The sequence below is a fragment of the Paroedura picta genome, chromosome 3 (genome assembly GCF_049243985.1).
Source record: "Paroedura picta isolate Pp20150507F chromosome 3, Ppicta_v3.0, whole genome shotgun sequence".
NCBI lineage: Eukaryota > Metazoa > Chordata > Lepidosauria > Squamata > Gekkonidae > Paroedura > Paroedura picta.
This window is the reverse complement of record NC_135371.1, coordinates 133770518-133793290: the sequence shown is the minus strand read 5'-3', so window position 1 is coordinate 133793290 and position 22773 is coordinate 133770518. Positions and strand designations below refer to the sequence as shown.

General features: G+C 44.2%; 1 protein-coding gene across 2 annotated transcripts in view; it reads right to left on the bottom strand.

Annotated features, from left to right (window-relative positions):
• Window positions 1-22773, bottom strand: part of ABCC3 (ATP binding cassette subfamily C member 3) — a 99900-nt gene that overhangs the window by 18962 nt on the left and 58165 nt on the right. For both annotated transcript variants that reach the window (XM_077327978.1, XM_077327980.1), the window contains exons 10-18: window positions 20589-20750; window positions 19379-19471; window positions 16615-16818; window positions 13518-13664; window positions 12366-12453; window positions 10255-10321; window positions 4125-4251; window positions 3865-4041; window positions 789-956 (exon numbers count right to left, since the gene is read on the bottom strand). In XM_077327978.1, coding sequence (XP_077184093.1) covers window positions 789-956; window positions 3865-4041; window positions 4125-4251; window positions 10255-10321; window positions 12366-12453; window positions 13518-13664; window positions 16615-16818; window positions 19379-19471; window positions 20589-20750 — 1233 coding nt within the window. The remainder of the gene's footprint in view (window positions 1-788; window positions 957-3864; window positions 4042-4124; window positions 4252-10254; window positions 10322-12365; window positions 12454-13517; window positions 13665-16614; window positions 16819-19378; window positions 19472-20588; window positions 20751-22773) is intronic.

Below are 22773 nucleotides of genomic sequence, written 5' to 3'. Positions count from 1 at the left end.
AGGGGGAGAGGACGGGGAAAAAGTAAAATAGTTTACAAAATGCTCCAAGTAATTTGCTCACATCCCCCCAAAATGTTCTATTAAACTATAGTGAGGTCAGGAATTAATCATGGATAAGTGGAAAGTCCATCTTACAAGCTCAACTGAACTTTCATTTTTCAATTCTTTTTTCAGTGATTCTATCCTTTAAAAGCTACAAGAACTTTCAATTCCTATGGTGATTCAGAGATTCCAGTGGGAAAATTGAGCGAACTTAATGCCATCCTCCTAGAAAGGATGTCAGAAAAGAGAAAGCAGGTTTCGGGGGAGTTTTATCTAGGGCTTTAGAGACCTGACAGCTCGTGGAACCTGCTAGCAAGCCAACCAAGACTGTTAACTAAGCATCATCAAAAAGGTGAATGGGAAAGGACACCAAAATCAATAGCAATTGTTGTAAGGGGGGAAAGAAAAGAAGACATTAATTGAGCTGCAATGGGATTGGAACTAGAGATTAGGCTGGATGAGAGGCAATGGCCTACATATGCCAACTCTAGGTACATAGCCTCTATTTACTTCTTTCTCTTCTTTTCTTCCAAAACTCTGATTGCCTTACAGAGAAGGAAGGAAGGAAATAAAGTGTGATTGTAAGGCAGACAGGCCCCTATCAATAGTTCATTAACACCATTAAGGTACTGTCAGGAATAAACTTTAATGCAGCCCAAAACTGTTGCCCTGACCACTCCACAAGTGACACCACAATATCTACTATGTCAGCACAACTGAGCATTCCTAGGTATCTACTGACTCACTTTTCCTTTAAGTATTCCTTCTGGTCCAATAACTTTGTCAAAGATGTGCTTGGCCACATGAGAATCCACAGCTGAAAGAGGATCATCGAGCAAGTAAACATCCGCATCGCTGAATACGGCGCGTGCCAGGCTCACTCGTTGCCGTTGGCCACCTGAGAGATTGATGCCCTGCGTGATGGGGAAAGAGGAATATCACAGCTTCCAAATGCTGAAGTAGTACCAGGCTCGCAAACAGCATATTCAACAAGCGCCTGAAGGTCCATTTTGCTAACGACCCTCTTGTTCTACTATGATGCTCGTGCAAGGTTTGCTGCTTCAGATTGTCCTACATGGATTTGTGAATGTATCAGACACAGTTGCCACAAAGACAATTTGGGGAGTTCCACATAGCCTCACCCTATATGTTCAAAGTTTTTGAAGTGCTGGCTGAACAAATCAGTTTCCTGAACACAAATAAAGCAATTAGATGATCCCAGGATTTGACCTTAGCAGGCAAAAGCCATGGGTGGCGACAGCTCTGGTCACCCTGACATATGATCTTTAGAGAAAGCTGGACCTAGGTGGGTTGGTGCTGCTGTTTTTCATTAGATCTAACAGCAGTGTTCAATACTGTCAATCACAAACTCTTGACCTATCGCCGAGCTGACATATGGACGCAGACCTGAAATGGCTGGAATCCTTTCTCCAAAGTTGGGGACAGTGGGTGACATTAAGGGGAAATATGTTCCAGCATAGGAATCTCAGCTGCAGGGTCCCATAGGGACCCATGCTTTCTCTGATGTTATTTAATATCTATATACATTCCCTTGTTCAGCTGATCCAGAGTTTGAGCTTGATTGTCATCAATACACTGATGACACCCAGCTATTTCTGTTAATCCACTGACCCTACCAGACAATCTTGTCCAGGTGACTGGAGACTGTGGTGGACTGGCTCAAGTGGAGTTGGCTGAAGTTAAATCCAGCCAAAATGGAGGTTCTCTGGCTGGGATGGCAGGCAGAGAAACAGGTAATACAGCTTCCAATGCTTGACAGAGTGCAGTTAACATCAGTGCCTTCCATCAGGAGTCTGGGTGTGATTTTGGAGCCCTCCTTGTCAATGAATAAGGGGAGATCCATCTGTGCCAGGTGAGGCAGCTTCCACCTTATCTCTTAGAGCCAGAACTAGCCAGAGCAATCCATGCGACAGTCACCTCTGAATTAGACTTTATTTATTCAACTTTTATATTACCCTTCCACTTCTGAAACTTGCTCTAGACAGGGCTGTCCTTTTAGACCCGTGGTCCCCAACCCCCAGGCCGCGGCCCGGTGCCTGGTCGCTCTCCCCGCCCCCCCCCCCCGCAGCGAGAAGCTCGCCAGGCTGCGAGCAAATCAGCTGCCAAAGCGGCCAATTACCTTGCGGCCCGGCAAGCTTCTTGCTCCAGGGGGGGGGAGAGAGGGAAGTGTGGCTGCCGGCATGCCAGCAGCGCAAATGCACATGCATGTTTGTGCCCAGCGGGGCCGCAAACATGCACGCACAAGAGTTTCACGCTTGCGCACGGCAGGCCCACACATGCACGAAACTGCTGCACATGCACATTTGCATGCCCACTGGGCGGAAACGTTAATGCGCAGCAGGTCTGCGCATGCATGGGGCCCCGGGTCATCCTCTCTCCCCACCCCTTGGCAGTGGTCCGCAACATGAAAAAGGTTGCGGACCGCTGCTTTAGACCAGTGGTCCCCAACCCCCAGTCTGGGGACTAGTACTGGTCCATGGATCAGTCGGTACCAGGCCCTCCTCGTCTTCCTCCCCAGCTGCTGCCTCGGGGGTTGCCCTGCCACTCTGCTGCCGGTTCACCTTTGGTGCTCTCCAGCGGCCGCCATGGCTGGGGCTCCCCCTTTGTGTGGCACTGCGCAGCTGCTGCTGGCAGCGCCCCCCAGCGGGCGGCAGGAAATCAGGGGTGCCGGCAGGAAAGCAAGTGGAGCAGGGGCTCAGGCGGTGGTGTCGGCGTCCCTCGGCAAAAGACTATCCCTCCCCCCCGGGTCTCAGTAAAATTGTCAAGCATTGACCAGTCCCCGGTGATAAAAGTGTTGGGGACCACTGCTTTAGACTGCTCTGGAAACTCCAACTGGTCCAAAATGCAGTGGCTCAAGTCCTGACTGGCTCTCAATCAAAGGCACAAATAACACCAGTGCTCTCCCAGCTGCATTGGCTCCAGATTGGATATTGAATCAAGTTCAAGGTTTTGGCCTTAACCTTCAAAACCCTAAGTGGTCTGGGACTGGCTTATCTACAGGACTATCTTTTCCCTTATATTATCCCAAGAGCATTAAGTTCTGCAGTCCAATACCTGCTGAGGATCCCTGGCCCAAGGAGGTGAGATTGGCCTTGACCAGCCTGGTGAAATGCGTTCCCAAGAAAGATCAGGGCCCTGCACAACCTTGATCATTTCTGCAGGGTCTTTAAGATGGAGGTATTCCACCAGGCTTATGGCTGGGGCCCAAAACAGCACCTCACCACCACTGGGAGAAATGGAAAGATCAGTTCCTTATGCCAAAACCCCTGCCTGGAAATTATCACTTGGAGGCATATAAACTAACACTATTTTAACTTTTGCATGTGATGTTTTTTATGAAATGTTGTTATTTGCCCTGAGTATTACTGGAAGGGTGGGTTAAAAATTAAATTTTATTATTATTGCCTCCCTCATTTATACCCTTTTCCATTTGCTTTCCCTCTTTTTCACTTCTTTTTTAGTTGGCAGCCTCCTCTGCTTAATAAGAGTCAGTGCTTCCCAAACCATGGTTCCTGAGTCTCTACTAATAGAGTCTGGAAGACAGAGACTTTCATGAAAGTAACGGCTGTGAGCATATTCCACCGAGTAATTACCACTGGTATCTACTCACTGGAGAGAGAACCAGCAAGACAGACACTAAGTTTAGGGTGCACTGTAAGATATCAATTATATCCTCCCAAGTTCTGCATAGCCGATTTAGATCACCTTTGAGTTTTTTGTGACTTGTGATCTTCCTCCTCCTATGTCATTAGCATCTGATCGTCAGCCATTTCTCTCTACATTTGCCACTGAAAGCCTTACCTTCTCACCTATCTCAGTCTGATCTCCACCAGGAAGCACCTCAAGGTCTTGCTGCAAGGCACATGCCTCCAAAACGGTTTGGTACTTCTGTTCGTTATAAGGGCGGCCAAACAGGATGTTATCTTTCAAGGTAGCATTCTGGATCCATGCTAGTTGAGGTACATATGCCACAGAACCCTAGACAAATCACAGGTGGATTAGTGGCCAAGCACCAATCATGACTCAGTTCTCAAAGCCTTCCCATGCTATTCTGAACCAACCTTCACGGATGCTTCCCCATGGAGCTTTTCCATTTCACCAAGAAGAGCTGACACCAGAGAAGACTTCCCACAGCCAACATGACCCACAACAGCAACTAAAGAACCACTTGGAACCAACCAATTTATACTGGAGAGAGAGAAAAAAATCCAGAGTCAAGCTGTGCACACAAGCAGCAGTGTCCAATGTAAGCACAACGACACAGAAACAAGAATTCAGTGGCACCTTAAAGATTAGCAAATAAGTGATGACATAAGGTTTTGTGGACTAGAACCTACTTTGCCTCTGTAACAAGTCACAGTATCTGCTACTGTTGCTGACATAGACTAACATGGCCCTCCCTCTGAGGTTTCTCGTAGTAAGGCAGTGACCTTGCCTGTCCTCTGCCACTGGGTACATTTTTGTCTGTGGTATGCTGAACTCGGTCTGGCAGGAGTTTAACATAACATTCCATCAGAGAGTCTGTTTAATCGGCTTTACACGGATTTGGGCATGTGGTTGGAGAAAGGATGAAGAATGTTGACTGAAGAGTCGATGGCTTGTGGGAGAGGAAGGCTTGAAAGAAACTCGTGACATGAAAAACACCCATGATGCAGACAGTAGCTAATAAGAAAAGTAACAGAGAGAAATATCCATTTGAATGTGCTACAGGGAGCTTCCTAATTTCATCCTCCAGAAGATTTCCAGAGCATGCATCACGTGCATCACAGTCTTGTTTTTTTTATTAACTTGCTTACGTGATCAGCAGTTGACTGTAATGCCTTAAAGCGGTCCTGTAAAACAGGGGTAGTTAACCTGTGGTCCTCCAGATGTCCATGGACTACAATTCCCATGAGCCCCTGCCAGCAAATGCTGGCAGGGGCTCATGGGAATTGTAGTCCATGGACATCTGGAGGACCACAGGTTGACTACCCCTGACGTAAAAAGTTTTACCTGTGGTCATACTGAAACCTGGATCCACCCATATTGCATAGATTTTTTTTGTCAAAACCAAGGGACAAAGCTTTTATTTTTAAGTCCATTTTGGCACATTAAGCTGACATCTGAAAGGTAAAAACACAAATCTATAGTGTCCATCCTAAGTAGAGTTCTAGCCCTCTAATTCAATAGAGTCAATGAGCTTAACTTTGGTTAGGATTGCATGGGATGCAGTAGAGTTATGAATCTGCATGGTGTTAGCAGAGTTACTGCGAAGCCACAAACCTCACAACGAAGCAAACTACATTCTATGAGACACGTGAGAATACACTCAGGCTGCAAGAGGGCTTCAATAGGGGTGGCGCTTCGAAAAATATATATTTTATTTGTGGGGCTCCAAGAGATGTATTTGGACACATTTTATAAATGTGGGAGCCTCTTCATTCATTTTTTTACCACCTTACAGTCCCCCATTATTATATCACACAAGCGTATTTAAATATTAGACCACTGAAGAAGACCCTGAGGGGTTGGAACGCGTTTGGTTTTCTGTTTTTTTTTTGTCATTTATACATGTGTCAAAATGCTTGGATTTGTGCAATAATGCACAATATATGATGATATTGTAAAATTTTATATGTGCACATGAATTGAAATAAATATCTGCATTTAAAAATATTTAATACATTCGGTCTGCTTTGATTTCTGATCTTGCAGACTTGCCTCAGAGCTCCCAAGCTGTTTCCCCTCATTCTGCTGCTAGCTTCTTCCCAGGCCCCCAAGGCTTCTGTGCTACACTTGACTTCATTAGAGCACTTGTGGCAATTATTATTATTATTATTATTATTATTATTATTATTATTATTATATTTATATTTATACCCCACCTCCCCCCGAAGGCTCGAGGCGGCTTACATAACCCTGTCCCCTAAAACCATAAAATGACAATAAAAACCGATAATTTACAGTAATGGCAACAGCGATGGCGTAATCTACTCATTTGCTCTCCGCATCCTCAACTACGGAGGGGGGTGACGCTCTCTACCACCAGTTTGTGAGGGGGGGCTGATCTTCTTTCCGCCCGGCCTCAGTTATAAGCCTGGCGGAAGAGCTCCGTCTTACAGGCCCTGCAGAATGCTGGTAATTCCCGCAGGGCCCTCAGCTCTTCCGGGAGCTCATTCCACCAGGTTGGGGCCAGGACCGAAAAGGCCCTGGCCCTAGTCGAGGCCAGGTGGGCTTCCTTGGGGCCGGGAACGACCAGTAGGTTAGCCCCGCAGGGCGTAAAGCCCTGCGGGGGATATAGGGCAAAAGGCGGTCCCTCATATATGCTGGGCCTAGACCACGGATGGCCTTGAAGGTCAAAACCAAAACCTTGAACCTGATCTGGAAGGCGACCGGTAACCAATGCAGCTGCCTCAGAACTGGCTGGATGTGAGCCCTCCATGGTGTAGCTGTGAGGACTCTAGCAGCCGCATTTTGGACGAGTTGCAGTTTCCGGATCAAGCCCAGAGGCAGGCCGGTGTAGAGCGGGTTACAGAAATCTAGTCTAGAGGTGACCGTCGCATGGATCACTGTGGCCAGGTGTTCGGAGGACAGATAGGGCGCTAGTAGCCGAGCCTGGCGAAGATGGAAAAATGCCCGGCTAGCTACATGTTTAACCTGTGCCTCGAGTGTTAGTGAGGCATCAATGGTCACCCCTAAATTCCTGGCCTGAGACGCGATATTAAGTTGCGTCCCGGCCAGAAAGGGTAAGCGCGCTTCCTGATCTGCCCCCCTACGGCCCAACCACAGAACCTCCGTCTTGGAGGGGTTGAGTTTCAGGCGACTCTGCTCAAGCCATCCAGCTACAGCTTCCAAACATCTGGCAAATGGATCTGGGGGGGAGTCCGGGTGGCCATTCATGAGGAGAAAGAGCTGGGTGTCATCAGCGTACTGGTGTAAATCCACCCCATAGCTCCGTACCAGTTGAGCCAGAGGGTGCATAAAGATGTTAAATATATCAGGGCACCACTGAGGACAGTCTCACTGAAGAATGGAAATTTTTCATTTTTACCTGCAGCATTGAAAGGGTTAAGCAGGCTCAGCAACTGGGGGGGGGGGGTGTTCTTCATAGGGGAGAGGATTTGCTATTGAATGGCCAAAGAGAGTAGGAAGGTCTTCAGATCTGCAACAGGAGGGAAAATGTCTTGCAGCCAGGACCTAGGAAGGTTTTCTCATGAGTAAATCATGAGGGAGATAAGCTTTTCAGTCCTGGAAGAGTGAAATGTAATTATGGTATGCTTCCCTCCTTTTCTTTCTTTTTTAATGGTGGGCTTGTATTAAATAGTTTTAAAATGTAATTAAAGTTTTAAAGATCCCGCCTCCCTCTGGCTCCTCTTGGATCTCTCTGCTGCCCTTGGCATAGCAGACCCTGCCCTCACCCGGGAGGCAGAATTGAGCATCAGAGGCTGTGGGTTGGAGTGGATCCATCATTCCTCATAGATCAGACCCAAAGAACAGCCATTTGAGATCAGTTATTCCTCTAGGATCCTTAAGATGTAATCCCTCCAATGCTCTTCTGCCTCTAGGTAAAGATGCATAGAGAGGAGAGGAAAACAAATGTGCCCCACAACATCTCTCTGTTTTTTATTAAATGATATACAGATCTTTATGATTTAGTATCAGTAAATGTTTGATTTCTATACCGATTTTCTATACCTATATACTTGGGGTTATGTAAACATTTCTTGGGTGAGAAGGGGCCCTACTGGAAAAAAGTTAAAGAAGCCCTGATCTACCTAAGCTAAAACACTTTTATGTTGTGCTTGGAGAAATCTCTACTGAAGGATTTCTTTCTCTTGAGCTGGAATGCCCTGCCCCCCCCCCTTTCCAATGCAGCTCCAAATATCTTCTAAAACCCTCCTATGAGAGCAGGGAACCTCTAGGATCAGCATGGGTGGAGGGAGTTGAGGGCCTGTAGTTGGAGGAAGGAAACAATTAAACTCTCTTCTCTTTTTCTTTGGCAGGAATTTTTCACTGGATGTGGAAATTAGAAGTGCTCAACTTGAGTTGGTTCTTACCCGATATCTATAGTACTCATAACTGCAGAGAGAGGATGGGACATCTGCAAGTAATTATTGCGCAGCATTTCCACTTTAGTGTAAGGTCCCTAAACATCCTGTCTCTCCCAAAGAATGAAAACCATAGTTATTGCAGTTAAGCAGCTGCAGAATATATAAAGTTAAATGCCCTTTAATGTCAAAAAAGTTATAAGTTACAAGTGTATAGGCGTGTTGGTCTGAAGTAGCACAACGAAAGGCACCTTTAAGACCAACAAAGATTTATTCAAGGCGTGAGCTTTCGAGTGCAAACACTCCTCTTCAGACAATGGAACAGGGATCATAAGAGTACAGATATAAGGAGAAAGTAAACGGTAATGACTGGGGAAGGCACTGGCAAAACACCCCATAATGAGTCTGCCATGAAAACGCTAGATGGCGTCACCCCAAGGGTCAGACATGACTCGGTGCTTGCACAGGGGATACCTTTACCTTTATATACAAGTTATATATATAAGTTCATGAATGCTTGCATGTTGTACCAAAAAGTTATATTGTAGTTCCATTTTTCTCTGTAAACTGCCCTGAGCCGCAAGGAAGGACAGTATATGAATATAAATAAATATAATTTGTTCTTTGTCCTTACCAATCTAGCCTTCTCCTGGTAGACCTTTCAGGAATTATTGCAGCAATAAGGGGATGTGATAGCGATTTATAAAATTATACATGGGGTAGTGAAAGTGGACAGAGGGAGCTCTCTCTCCTTCTCTCAGAATGCTAGAACTCAGAAGTACCTAAGATGATAGGCAATAGGTACAGGGCAGACAAAAAAGAAACCTTTCTTTATTCAATGAGTAATTAAATTGTAGAATTCACTGTCAGTGATGGTAATGACAGCCATGAGCATATAGGTCCTTCAGAGTACTAGTCATGGTGATAAAGGGAGCCTCTGTATTCAGGGGAAGTCAATCTCTGAAACCCAGTGCTAAAAGGCAGCATCAGGAAATGGCCTCTCCAAGGCAAGAGCTAGGCCACTGCGTGAAACAGAATGCTGATCCAGATGGACCATTGGTTAGATCTATTAGGGTTCTTCTTCTGTTTTAAGCTTCCGTGGTCTCGCTCCTGTGGAGCTGCAGTCCTGTTTGAAAGGCCTGATCCAGATGGAAAGGTTCTTCCTACCTTCCTGATATCCACCAAGGAGAATGGGATAGACTCATGCAATTAACACCTCATCAATGAAAGGAGCATGGCATGAAGCCATTGAACAAGCAGCTCTCACACCACTTCGATGTCACATGAAAAGGTCCAAAGAAATCCCACATATTGTAAAATTCCAAATGATTTGGGAGATTTAATCACACCATTAGACTCAGGAGGAGGGAGTTCAATTAAAATTTGAGAATCTATTTTAAGGACAAGATTTACACAGTCTTCCTAGAGAATTTGGTTTAAGTTGCCATGAAGCCTGTTCAGCCTTGCTGTTTGCCACCTATGCAACTGACCCAGTGCCTCAGGAATCAAACTTTTAACAAGTCTCTGGTTCACACTACTGTTGCGTTACACTCCTGTTCTCTGAAAGTCAAAATTCTATTAATGGATACATTGAAGGTTCATTACTCGGCAAACTACCAGCCATTCCCAAGCATTTATGCATGTAAAAAAGTGGATGGAAGATTTTCAGGGCATGTCTGACAGATGTTTATGTTATGCAACAGGAATATTCTTCTGAGTCTGGTCAGACTCTCTAATGTCAGATGTTCTTCAATGCAGCCTGATCCTTTTGACACTTCTGTTCTTTCTGCCTCTGCCTTAAAAAGGTGGGGCCTCAGAGAACAAAGATGACATACAATTTGCAGACAACTGGCAGCTGCTATGCAATCAGCTGCCATCCTCCTCAGGGTCTGTTTTCCTTGCCACACTAACTCTCTTCCGTGACTGGAGTGGCATGTGTGTAAGGTTCCAGCTTTCCCTGTACAGGAATTCTGTGAGCATGCCCAGCGAGCCCCCCTTTGTGAGCCTTTGCTAACATAATGCTACTGGAACCAGCTTGGAGATGCACAGTAATTTTTACTGATTTCCCTCTCTTCCTTTATAAGTTAGCAAATGCATGGAAGTCAGTCCTGGGAACACAAGCAGCAGGAAAATAGTGGCATAGAAAAGTGAGCGTCGTTCTTACTCTTTCAGAGCTGGCTCAAGGTCCTTTGCCCAGCTGAATGTTCCATCCCTTATAGTAACAGCATACCCTACACACAAAGAAACACAACACACAATAATACTAAAGGATTAAGAAAGGGCAGAGCAAAATTTGCACAGTCACTATGTTGCTAAGGGGAGAAGCTATTTTTGGGTGAGAGATGAGGAACCATTGTGACAAATTTCCTTCCGCCTTGTTTGTAAAGAAGCTTCCTGTCACATGTCTGCACACACATCACACTCTTGAGGTCAATGCCAGATCAAACTTCCAGACATGAAGAAGAAGAAGAAGAGGAAGAGGAAGAGTTGGTGGTTATAACCTACTTTTCACTGCCCAAAAAAGTCTTAAAGCAGTTTACAATCACGTTCCCATCCTCTCCCCAAAACAGATACTGTGAAGTAGGCAAGGCTGAGAAGACTGTGCCTGGTCACCCAGCTGGGCTGCATGAGGAAGAGGAGTGTGGACTCAAACCCACTTCTCCAGATTAAAGTCCACTGCTCTTAACCACTACACCATGCGGGCTCTCATTAAGAGGCAGACGTTACCAAACTGGGGGTATTTTTTTAGAGAGAGCACTATGGAATTGTGTATTTCTGCAATAGAATCCATTAGCCTCCATGCAATGGCCATGTTTATGGAATACAAACAATTTATTTAAGAGACAGTTAACAATCCATGCTTATATATCCAACAGCAATTATTGAGATGCACAGTTGTTTATCTACTCTACCCAGTCATGGCTGTTCTCTAGAGATTATACTCAATGCTTTATGAAGTCTAATTTTCAGCAGCTCAAAAACAGTTCGGCACTTCTTTCCCTGAAAAAGGACAGAACAGCCCCAAAGCTGCTGCTGCTGCTGCGGTCAATCAGGGTGCCACTAGGGAACTGGACTCTCAAGAGCAGGCGTGTGCTTGCAAAGTTGTATCCTGCACCATGAGGTTACAAAACCCAAAGGCTTTACATGCCACTGCATTAATCACCTCAAGGCTCCCAGTCCTTTTCCTCTCTTTCCCACAGATACTGAAGTACAAAGGAAATTGCATATCATGAAATAGACCTTGGGTGATGCCTGTAGCACCATAACCAGTTTAAGGACTTCCAGGGCCCTAGCTGAGTACAATTGTGGCAGGGGCAGCCAGACTGGGGACAGAGAGGCCCCCACAGTGGAAAAAGGTGTCACTCCAAGTGTCCTTAAAGAGGGAAAAGGGGGAAGGCTATGGCTTTGATGCATGTGTGTGTGGGGGGGAGCACTATCTCCATTTCTTCCCCATCTATTTGCCAGGAATTGAGAGGGCCAGATGCCATGATCTATGGAGTTTACTGTGGACTGTAAAGAGTTAAATGCTAATATCAAGCACATCACAGTCACACTAAATTGTCACAGCTTCAGTCCTGATTCAAAGTTTATGGTGAGTGGTTCCATAGCTTGGATCCAAGGGAGAATTTCTGTGGACCAAACAATTGCCCCCACAAATGCTACTCCTAGGGCACATGGGACCCCTTGGGAACAGCATGAGGGAGCACTGTGGGATGTAGTGAGAGAGAGAGAGAAAGACAATAAAGTTACATCTGTGGACTAAAGAGCTTCCATCTATGGAAATGCTACAATGGATGCAAACCCATGCTCTGTCTGAACATGCGGAAACTCATAGGCTGTCGCTATAAATTTCCTTTATTTTAGCAACAGCTGAGTTTCAAATGATCACACTTGGTACAAGGGAACAGGACTGCAAACAAAAATACATCTTCTGAGGGCAGAAGTCAAAAATATTTGGACCATCTGTACCATCTAAATACTGGTTCTCATTTCAAGGAATCATAAGCTGATACTGTTGACAATTTTAAAGTATTGCAATTTTAAAGTATTTAAAGTATTGTTGACAATTTTAAAGTATTGATAATTTTGTCTGCTGCAGACATGCGAGCCATCTGTTGGTGCTAGAGTCATGCCATGCATGTATGAAACAGCCTTTAGTAGTTAAGACAGTTCTTCCTAGCTGCATTCTTTGGATATGGTGATCTAGCACTACCATACAAATTAAGTCTTTCCTGCCCAATCTCTCAGCTAAACATTTCACACCAGAATTTTTACCTGGAGTAATCAACTTGGTTTCCACAGAGTTTGGATCGAGCTCATCATGTGACAAGAAATGCTGGATTCTCTTCAAGGAAACACTTGCCTGGGGAGCAAAATGCTTGTTTTTATTCCATTTCTCTGAGAATAGGTTGTACATTTTCCATAAATTAGAATTACGAAGTAGTTCTCCAGATGCAAGACTATCACCATACCATATTTCTCTCCATAATGATCAGCAGCTGATCTATGTCGGTTAAAAGTTCATCCAGTTAGACCTACACTGAAGGCCAAGGGAGAAGTGGCAGAAGCCAACTTGCTTGCCTGTACTTAGTCTGAAGCAGGGGCTGGAGAGGAAGTCACCAACATTTTTTAGGTGTGGGATGCTAACCTTTCTCTACCCAGTTTACATCCTTGCAGTCCTCTCTCCCTTGCCAAGTGACAACATCAGAACTGATTTAGGAGCAAACCTCTGGAGAGGGTGGTGGTAAGGACTGAAAGGAATGTAAAACACATAAGGGAAGCTCAGCTCCCATCACCCATGCGTCCCTCTTGCTTTTGAAAAATAAAGACATACACTAGTCCTCACTTTCTACATGACACACAGAAGTTCAAACCCAGCCTCACTCTGTAATGTTTTTATTCTGCTCTTCTTTCTAGGAGGTCGGAGCAGAGTATGTGTTTCTGCCCTCTCCTCTGTTATTGTCACAATATAATTAGGTTAGCATGCATGTGCACACATTTGTGTTTCAGGCAGGGAGTGAGAAACAGAGAGACGCTGTGTTTGTGAGCACATGCACACACATGTGAAACTAGTCCAAGGTCACCCAGGCAGCAGAATGGGGCCATGAACTCAGGCTTCCTCTGCCCGAGGCATACATTCTATTACACCGCATTGGACCTCCAACACTGCTCTTCTTCATATTTTCTGGGTTTCATATCTAGCCATATGCTTGACCTACAAAATCCTAGAACCATAGAGTTGGAAGGGTCTCCAGGGTCATCTAGTCCAACCTCCAGCAGAATGCAGGAAATTCACAGCTACCTGCCCACCCACAGTGACCCCAATTCCATGTCCAGATGATGCCTCCCCCAAATGCCCCAGAATCCCTGGTCAGCCTGGTCCTGATTGCTTTCAATATGAACTTTTCTTAAAGGCAACTGTCTTACCTGCGCAATATTGCTTATGACTTGGGGAAGCATATTGAGTGGAAACCTTAGAATATTAAACAAGGAGAGAGACACAAAGGCTTTCTCTGCATCGAGAACGTTTGTTTCTTTCACTGTGACAAAAACAGCAAATGTGGTCAGCGCAACCTGGACATATAAGAACAAAAAGCAACATTAGTTACTGAAGGAATGAAAAATTGCTTACATTATTTGTTATGCTAATGTGCTACAGAAAAAGTAGGCTTGGTGCGATGCCACAGAAATTTAAATGCGATACAAAGAAAGAAAAATAATCATGTCACTGAATGTTGCATTTTCTCAACAGCAAACACTTGGTACTTCGCTATAACAAATTTGGGGGCCATGGGGAAATCACAGGAAACTGTTCAGAAATTCCTGGTTCAGCTCTTCCTTTTGGGGGCCTGAACAAGTCAATTTCCCTACCTCCTCCGTGAATTGCCAACATTCATTGCCTCTTGCAGCAGTACTTGGCAGGCCTTTGGAAGGGGAAGGGTTATTTTTCTTTTTGAAAACACTAAGGGCCATTCCGCACCAGGATCTATGTGGCAAATTGGTTGTGGGACGAAAAAACGCCATTTTAAATAGTGGAAATCGTCGTTATGCATACCTGGCTTTGTAGTGGAATCCAGTTGCGTTTCTATCGTTTCCCACAGGTTTCTGGTCTCTGCAAAAATCGCTAGCCAGGAAGCGATATTGCCGAGCTCGTCCTGCCCCTGGCCGTCAAGCAGCCAATGGGTGGCTGTTATCATGCTCCCAAAAAGCCCCTTTCCCTTTAAGGAAGTTTAAAAAAAAACACACACACACACGTTGCAACGAATCTGTGTTGATTCGTTGCAACGGAGAGACCCATCCAGCTAGGAGGTGGTGTTTGAGCTGCCGTTTCATTGTTGCCACGCTCCCCCGGAGTGAAAAAAAAATAACCCCCCCCGGCACGGGTGCGATTTTCGGCTGAAAATACAGTAAAAAATAAAGGGAAAATAAACCAGCAAACGGGGCTGTGTGTTGTTTCGTGCTTAGTGACTTAAAACAGCTCTGCAGCCAGGGAAGCCTCGTTGGGCAAACGAAGGCTCGCCGGTGCGTTTATCTCCGCTCGCTCGGAGAAAAAAAAAATGGCGATCGCTTCGCCGGAAGATCAGAGGAGAGAGCTAGGGGGCGGGACTTTGCAGAAACCGCAACAATGGTAACGCACAGAACTTTTTCGCTAGTGTTGCTGATTGGTTGCAAGAGTGTAGCGTTTTCCGGAGGGTGAATCCACTTTTTGGGATTTCCCTGAAAGCGCTACAATGAAGCGCTTTTTGCGGATCGGTTTCAGGAGTGTTGCAGATTGTCAACAACGTTGTGCATAATGGCAAAACTGTAGCAATTTCACTTTGTAACCATTGTGCTATTTTGGACGAGTGCGGAATGGCCCCAAGAAATTTTCTTATGGATTCCACAGGTCTCCTCCAAGCAGGTGGGACCCCTAATACTGCACCCAGAAGTACAGGCCGTAGCCTCTTTCTCTTTATTAAAGCATTCTGCTAATCAGCTCTGTTATCCTTATCGGTCAGTTTTGTGCTGAGTGTGTTTTTTGAAACTATAAGGAGAGTTTCTTCCAGCTGCATCTACTGTCTTGCTGAACATTTGCTTCTCCCCCCCCCCCCTTCAGTCTTGCTAGGCATTTAAAGCTTTATTTTCTACATACAACATTTCTTCACTAATCCCTCCCCCAAATAGTGCAGGAAGGAGCCAGAGCCCATTTAAAAGGCCGAGGAGGCCGAGCCACTGAGACAAGAAGAAGAAGAAGAAGAAGAGTTGGTTCTTATATGCCGCTTTTCCCTACCTGAAGGAGGCTCAAAGCGGCTTACAGTTGCCTTCCCATTCCTCTCCCCACAACAGACACCCTGTGTGGTGGGTGAGGCTGAGAGAGCGCTGATATCACTGCTCGGTCAGAACAGCTTTATCAGTGCTGTGGCGAGCCCAAGTTCACCCAGCTGGTTGCATGTGGGGGAGTGCAGAATCGAACCTGGCATGCCAGATTAGAAGTCCGCACCCCTAACCACTACACCAAACTGGCTCTCTAGGCCCATCTGGCCATGTGAATCCATGCTACAGTAACCTTGTGGTTTGACTACTGTAATTCTCTCACAGGTCTGGCCTCAAAGACAGTCCAGAGACTGTCTTAAATGCTGAGGAGAAGTATGCCCAACACTCCCATTCCCTGTCATGTAAGGCGATCATAGTCTGACGAAGGGTGCTTGCACTCGAAAGCTCACACCTTGAATAAATCTTTGTTGGTCTTAAAGGTGCTAGTGGACTCTGATTTTATTGTAGTCCCATTCTGTAGTTGCTTTTTTGGCTACCAATTTGTTCCTGGGTGCAATTCAAGATACTGACTAGCACCCAAACATTCTCCATAGGGGCTCCTACTTTGTCAAATGGCAGGACTGAGAAGACTCTTTGACACCTATCTTTCCACAGAATGTATAAAATGGATTTCTTCAAGAGAGACTTTTTATAGAGAACTGGGCTATAGTTCATGGCACGTTTATGGCATACATTGTTTCTTTTTACTGCACTGTTCTCTAATTTCCATAATCCAGTATTTGCATTTTTATGACATGTGTTATACTGTTTCAGTTGCTTTGCAAAATTTTGTAATCCACCTGGACTCTTAGTGAGAAAAGCGGACTATAAATAAAGTAAATAAATAGATCATGGATGATTAAGGAATCTGTTATTTAGTATCATTCAAATACTTTGAAATGCCTGTTTAAATATTAGCATTGTATTGCCAAAAGAGGCGAGCTGGTTGTAATAAAAAAAAGAACTGAGTTGAGTCAAACGAGCAGTATTGTGTACTGAACACATGGCATGGAAATTAGGATGGCTGCCATTTTACAATTTCCTTGAGGTTAGGCGCATGTGAAAGTAAGGATCTTTTACAGAAAGCTTTTCTTAAAAATAAAAGTCCCAATACAAACTGCTGGCATTTTGCAGGTTTTTCTTCTCCCCCACGACAATTACAGAGGGATTACCCTGCCTTGTCACAGGCAGCTCCTCCTACATAATTACAAGGTACATGAACAAATCTTACCAGAAATGGTGCGCTAACCCATGCAAATGTTGACAAAGAATTAAGATAGGCTGCCTTCTTCAAGACTCTGAGTTCATTCTTCCGTATCTCCAGAACCTTCTCTGCAAAGGATGGTTCCCAGGCATACAGCTTCAGTACCTTTATGCCATTGAGAATTTCATTCATCAGCTTAATGCGGGAGTCTTTGTATCGCATCTGTTCCACCTAAATGATTTAAGACACCATTAGCTATTTGCCTAAACCGACAACTTGCACTGTGAACAATCCCAATGTCGTCAGGTGGAAAATAATAAAGCAAAAGGTCTATAAAATATCACTTCCATTGTTGTGCACGTATCACACACCTGTACAACACTACATGTCGATTGAAAACAAATGTTTTTATAAGCTTAGTATAGAGGGTAAATTGTGGTCACAAATGCTAGGAAGTATCAGCACTCCTGGGCATATATAGCTAAAAATAAGTTTTATGCCTGCCTTCCTTTTTGTAAATGGAAAAAGAGGCAGAACTCCTACAGAAGGTCTCTGGTTCAGTCCTTTGGATTTCCAGAAAAAGGATTCTTAATAGAATGGCTTGGAAAGACCTCTGACCAAGACCTCAGACTATTACTGTTAATTAAGGTAGATGATACTGGACTAGCTGGAGACAGAGTAAGCCAACTTTTAATTATAATACAGGTTCAGGTCATAGAAACATTTTGCAAGAAAACAAAACAAAAGCCAATTTTTACTTTGGACTCTCTTCTACCGTTAACCTCAGGCTGCTTTCTTTATATAGGGTCACTTTCAAGTATGTTTAAAGTAATGTATGAAAACAAAGCCATTGTCAGCCAAATCTTCTACATGTTTGGTCCACAGTCATAAGGAAACCAGAAACCACTAATCGCTCACTGATGGTTTATTCTGGACTCTTCCCTCATATCTCAGTCCTTGCTTGTCTTAAAAGGGCTGCTATTAATCAGCTAAGACAAGGAATGTGGTTTCTATTTGTCATTTTTTTTAAAATGAAGTGGGGAGTGCATCCAGTAGTTTACAATCACTTTTCTTTTTACATACTTTCTTTCATCAAATTTGTGATGGCTGAGGGAATCAGCCAAGACGATTGCTGAGGGTTCTGCAACCCTCATCTTTGCCAAAAAATCAGACCTTTGTGAAAAGCTCCCTATTGGGGTAACCCCTCAAGAGTGCACAGCTGTGTTTCCACACTGAAACATCAACCCTAGCTCATAATACAATACAATACCTTTATTGGCATAAAGCAGATTAGGAGGATATACAAAGATAGTCAAGATACATCGGACAGTTTAAGTTTAAAAACTGAGGACAGAAATTTAGCCATAATAAAAGTGACGTCGGCATCCTTATCACTCAGTAAAAATTGGCAAACCAAGTCTCTAATGCACAAAGAGCATTATGAAGCACACACAGGTATTGAACACCATTTTGCCTCCTAGCATGAAATTCTGCTCTAATTAAGGATGCTAAACTGGCCTTACTGGGACAAAATGCAACAGAATAAGTGTTCTGCAGTATCACAGATATTATTCGAGGGGTCTTCAAAAACAAATGTCTAAGCGCTTGAGCTTATGCTCCCCTGTCAGTTGCTTAGGCATCCACCCAGAACACACCTTACTGAACTTAATTCTGTCATAAATCAGGGCATAGGCAGATCCAACATTCACATTCAGATTTCCTGCAACTACTTCAACTGTTATTCTTCAGTTTTTGTGAAGCAGTTCAAGGGTCCTTTCTTCATTCCTTGCATATTTCCCTTTGGAACATACACTTCTAACCTCGATGTCAATGCAAACATAACAATGCAATCTACCCTTTTCAAAACCTACTGAAAAGATCTATTTGTAGCTACCCCATTTTCTTAGCTTAAAATTGACCTTGTGCAATGCAACAATTTTTTTTAGCCAATTACATATAGATGGAAAATCTGCAGAACTAGAGGTTCCAGGGAAATATCTGAAAATTTGGGGGTGGAGGGGTGAACCTGCAGAGGGTGGGGTTTGGAGAAGGGAGGGACTTCAATGGCATGTAATGCTGCAAGTCCACCTTCTGCAGCAGCTATTTTCTCCAGGGGAATTGATCTGTGTTGTCTGGAGAACACTTGTAATACTGGGAGATTGCCAGACACCAGGATGGCAGTTCTAATGACAACCAGGAAGACAAACAGTGGATCGAAAATACCAAAGTTGAAAAACTTCCACAAAGCCAGAAAAAATAAACATAAAAGCTGTTTCCATCCATTCAGATTGAGCAAGATGGAGAGACTGCTAAGCTAGTTCTGAACACATCCAACCAGCCTGCAACAGCTGACAGAGTGAAGAATGTGACTTCCGCCTGTTCTCTGGGCAGGGCTTCCAGTCACACTCCTTTCATTCAGGATAACCACACAATTGACAAAGAGGAAGGACTGACCATAGGAAAATGTTTCTGCTACCTCTGAACAGAGAAGAGGGTGGGAAGTCTGTAAGAGAAGGCTATGTCAAATTAGATCTGGGCAAGAGTCCATGCATAAATATTCAAGCAGAATTGCATCGTAGATCAGGAACAAAAATTCGATGCAGGTAAACAGGGTCAGGTAAAGGCTAACAGATATACTGAAAGAAAGGCAGAAGTCAAAAGGCAGGTGCAAAGAAGATTTTGCTACAAAGCACACCAATTGCTATTGATCAGCTTGCCAAAAATCCCTTCCTGTTTCACTTTGTAGTGGGAACTTGCCCAAGCAAAAAAGACAGAGCTAGATTTCACCTACCTGAAATGCTCTGGTTTTTATGGCAATCACAGCATTGAACGGAATGAGTAAGACCATCACAGCAACTCCTGCCAGAACAGAGGGCCCTAAAATCTTCACAAGATGAAAAGCACATCAGTCACCATTCTGTTGTTGTGCACTTAGCATTTTATCAAGGTAGAAGTGTTAACTCAGTCTAGATATCTGCTGAGAAAAAACACCTGTCTATATTGGCTCTGTTCAGATGCCCAGTTTAAAGATGGTTAAATAAAAACATGCATATACCCAATTTATGTGGGTGTGTTTTGCCCCTCCCTTATGACTTGAGAGGAAGCATGAGTAGTTTAAGACTAGCTCTGCTTATATATTTCACCAGAGTTTATTTCTTCTCCCACAAACTACAGTTTTCAACCAGGGTTTAATTCTACTTTAGGATCCCATTTAGTGGAATGATAACTAGCCACAACTAGGCTGCATACCGCGGGTGCCTGCAGGGGCTGAGGTGGGCCGGCACTGTGCATAATTGACAGCGCAGGCCTTTTGGCTTGCCCGGCCCCGAGCTACAGTAGGCCCGCCCCCCACTCCTCCCCGGCCACTGCCACTTACCCTGCCTGGCAGTGTCCTGGGCTTCCTGGTCCCGGCGCAAAGCGTGTGTGCGTGCGCTACACTGGGGCAGCCCCTTCTTCAGTCTGTACCCCTTCTATCTGTACCCCTTCTTCAGTCCCCCCTCCTCTACCTAGGAAAACTATGGCTCAGTTGTGTGTCAGGGAATCTACTAAGAGTTGCAAGGGGCACCTTACTTTCCCCTGTATTCCACTCCCTGCACTACTTCCTCTTTCCCTCCTCCTGACAAATCCTACCTGTTTTCCTCCCTAGTGTTCTCCCTTCCTATCTTCCTACCACACTTGGAAGCCAGTGACTCACAAGCTGCTGACTGCTTACAGAGCCTCCCCTTCACCAGCCCACCAGAGACTCCAACAGAGAAAAATTGTCTGCACATACATCAACAATTTGCACCCTCTCCATTCCAACCATTTTCAGATTTTTCTCCCCAAAGTCTGCTGAACAATCTGTCTGCAGATGGGGGCCAAATTTCACTATAATGTTGATGATCACAGAATCATAGAGTTGGATGTTCCATAAATTCCACAGAGCAATGTGACAAAGGGGAAGGGGATACAAGTCTTAAATAATTATTTGTTAAAGGGGATAGAATAAAGAGGTTTTATACCTCCCAGAGAAAGTATAAAGCAAAGAATATCTGGAGTGGGGCAGACCACAACATGTTCAAAAAGGTTGTCAAGTCCATGAATCTTTGGGCATCCACTGACATCAGGTTGACAATTTCTCCAACCGTTGAGGAGCGCTTTGCTGAGTTGGTGATGACTAAAGACTGAACAGACAACGAGAATCTCATTTAGTTAAATTTACTTTGTTTACCACATACAATTTTGCTGTCTGTGATTATCTGGATTATTACACACATTCTTCTATTACTGACTTAAGGAACAAAAATATCCTCTACTCTGGACGAAAATTATGACTGCTATCCACAGTTGATTTTTTTCAAAATCCAAGAACCACAGAAGCAAGACAATACAAGCTAATTTTATCTTTCAGACAACTCTCCTGACACTGCTGGTCTCTTGCACAGTGCTATTAAAACTACATTTGTAATTCTGGGTGGGGAGGGAAGGCAGCATGCTGTGGCTAGATCTTGTCAGATCTCAGACACTAAGCAGGGTCAGTACTTAGAAGAGTGATCATCAAGGTTGACTCTACCGAGGAAGGCAATGGCAGACCACCTCTACTTCTCACTTGCCTTGAAAGCCCTTTACTGGCGTTGCCATAAGTCAGCTGTGACTTGATGGCACTTTACGCACACAATAGTTGATGTAGTGTAGCATACTCACTGAACGCGTGAAAAGGGAAGTGCTTCTGCTGTACCTTGTGCTGTCACATTATGCACTCATTTGAGTACACACACGTAAGCAAACTCATAGGCAGTGCAATCATGTTTATACAAATGACTTGGAAACTTGCAAAACATCTGAGTCATTAGATGGTTAAGCAAAATAAAATAAAATAAAAAAAAGGAGCTTGCATATCAGGCACCCTTCCTCTTCCCACAACAGATACCCTGTGAGGTAGACAGGGCTGAGAGAGCTCTGAGAGAACTAAGACTGCATGTGGAGGAATCAAACCCAGTTCTCTAGATTAACTACTACAACAAGCTGGCTCTTGTGAAGAATTAATGGGACAAGTGGGTAGCAGCTCAGGTATGAGTGGAATGTGATTTATGAATGCACTGTAAATGTCAGAACACTAAGAAGAAATCTGGAATTACGCAGGATTACTGTCAGTTGAGATAAGCCTTTGCAGTTGCCTGAAGTACACTGCCCCAAAATTGCACTAATTAGAAGTCTTAATATCTCCCACCTCTCCAAGGAAGATGCTTTTCCATTCAATTTGCTTTTTAAAAGGTTTGCTGGAGAGGTAATTGTCAAAATCTCACCAACATTAGCACTAATGGATGCAGGTAGCACTTAAACTGCAGTCCCAGATGTAGGTCACAGTCCTCAGTCACAGTTGTTAAATGCTGGAACTGAAGCTAGGTTTTGTTTTACAAAGTTTTATTCATTCTTGAATGCTTATATGGAGACACACCAGGGACACTTCCATGGTTTACTCTGATATAAATTGGATTTTCACTACATAAAGATTTAAGTTTAAAATATTTGCTACTAAGTTACATAAGACCTGAAGGATTCATTAATATTAGGCATTTTCAGGCACCCCTGATTTTGCTGTTTTAGCACAATATGGAACTACTCCAAAATTGATGTTATGCTGCTTGTATGCATTTAGCAACCAAATGGCACACATGCATCATAATCAGTGTTGGCTGTATGGCTAGTATCCAATGCTTGCCTGCTGTTTTGTTGAGTGCACTTGGAGCATGAAATAAACTATTGTTACATGTCATTTATTAGTATGTGACCACTGGGCCACCACAAAATGGGGGGAAATTTAGCCTTGCAGTGCTGTCCAATATTCAAATTCAGACATAAAAGCAACCACATCAAACTATAATGTCATTACAGGCCTAAACAGACTACTTAAGAACAGCCTTGCTGGACAAGACCAATCGGATGATTTAGTCCAGCATCCTGTCTTATGTAGCAGCCAAATGGTTCATTTGGATGGCCAATAACAGAGCATAGAGATTGAGGTCTTCCCCTAAGGTTGTCTCCTAGCTCTGGAATTCAGTGGATTAGTGCCTCTGAATATGGAGGTTCCTCTCTGTCACCATGGCTAATAGCCAATGGTAGACTTGTCTTCCGTGAATCTATCTACTCCCCTTTTAAAACTGTTGATTCCTGTGTTCATCACTATATCCTTAGGCAGCAAATTCC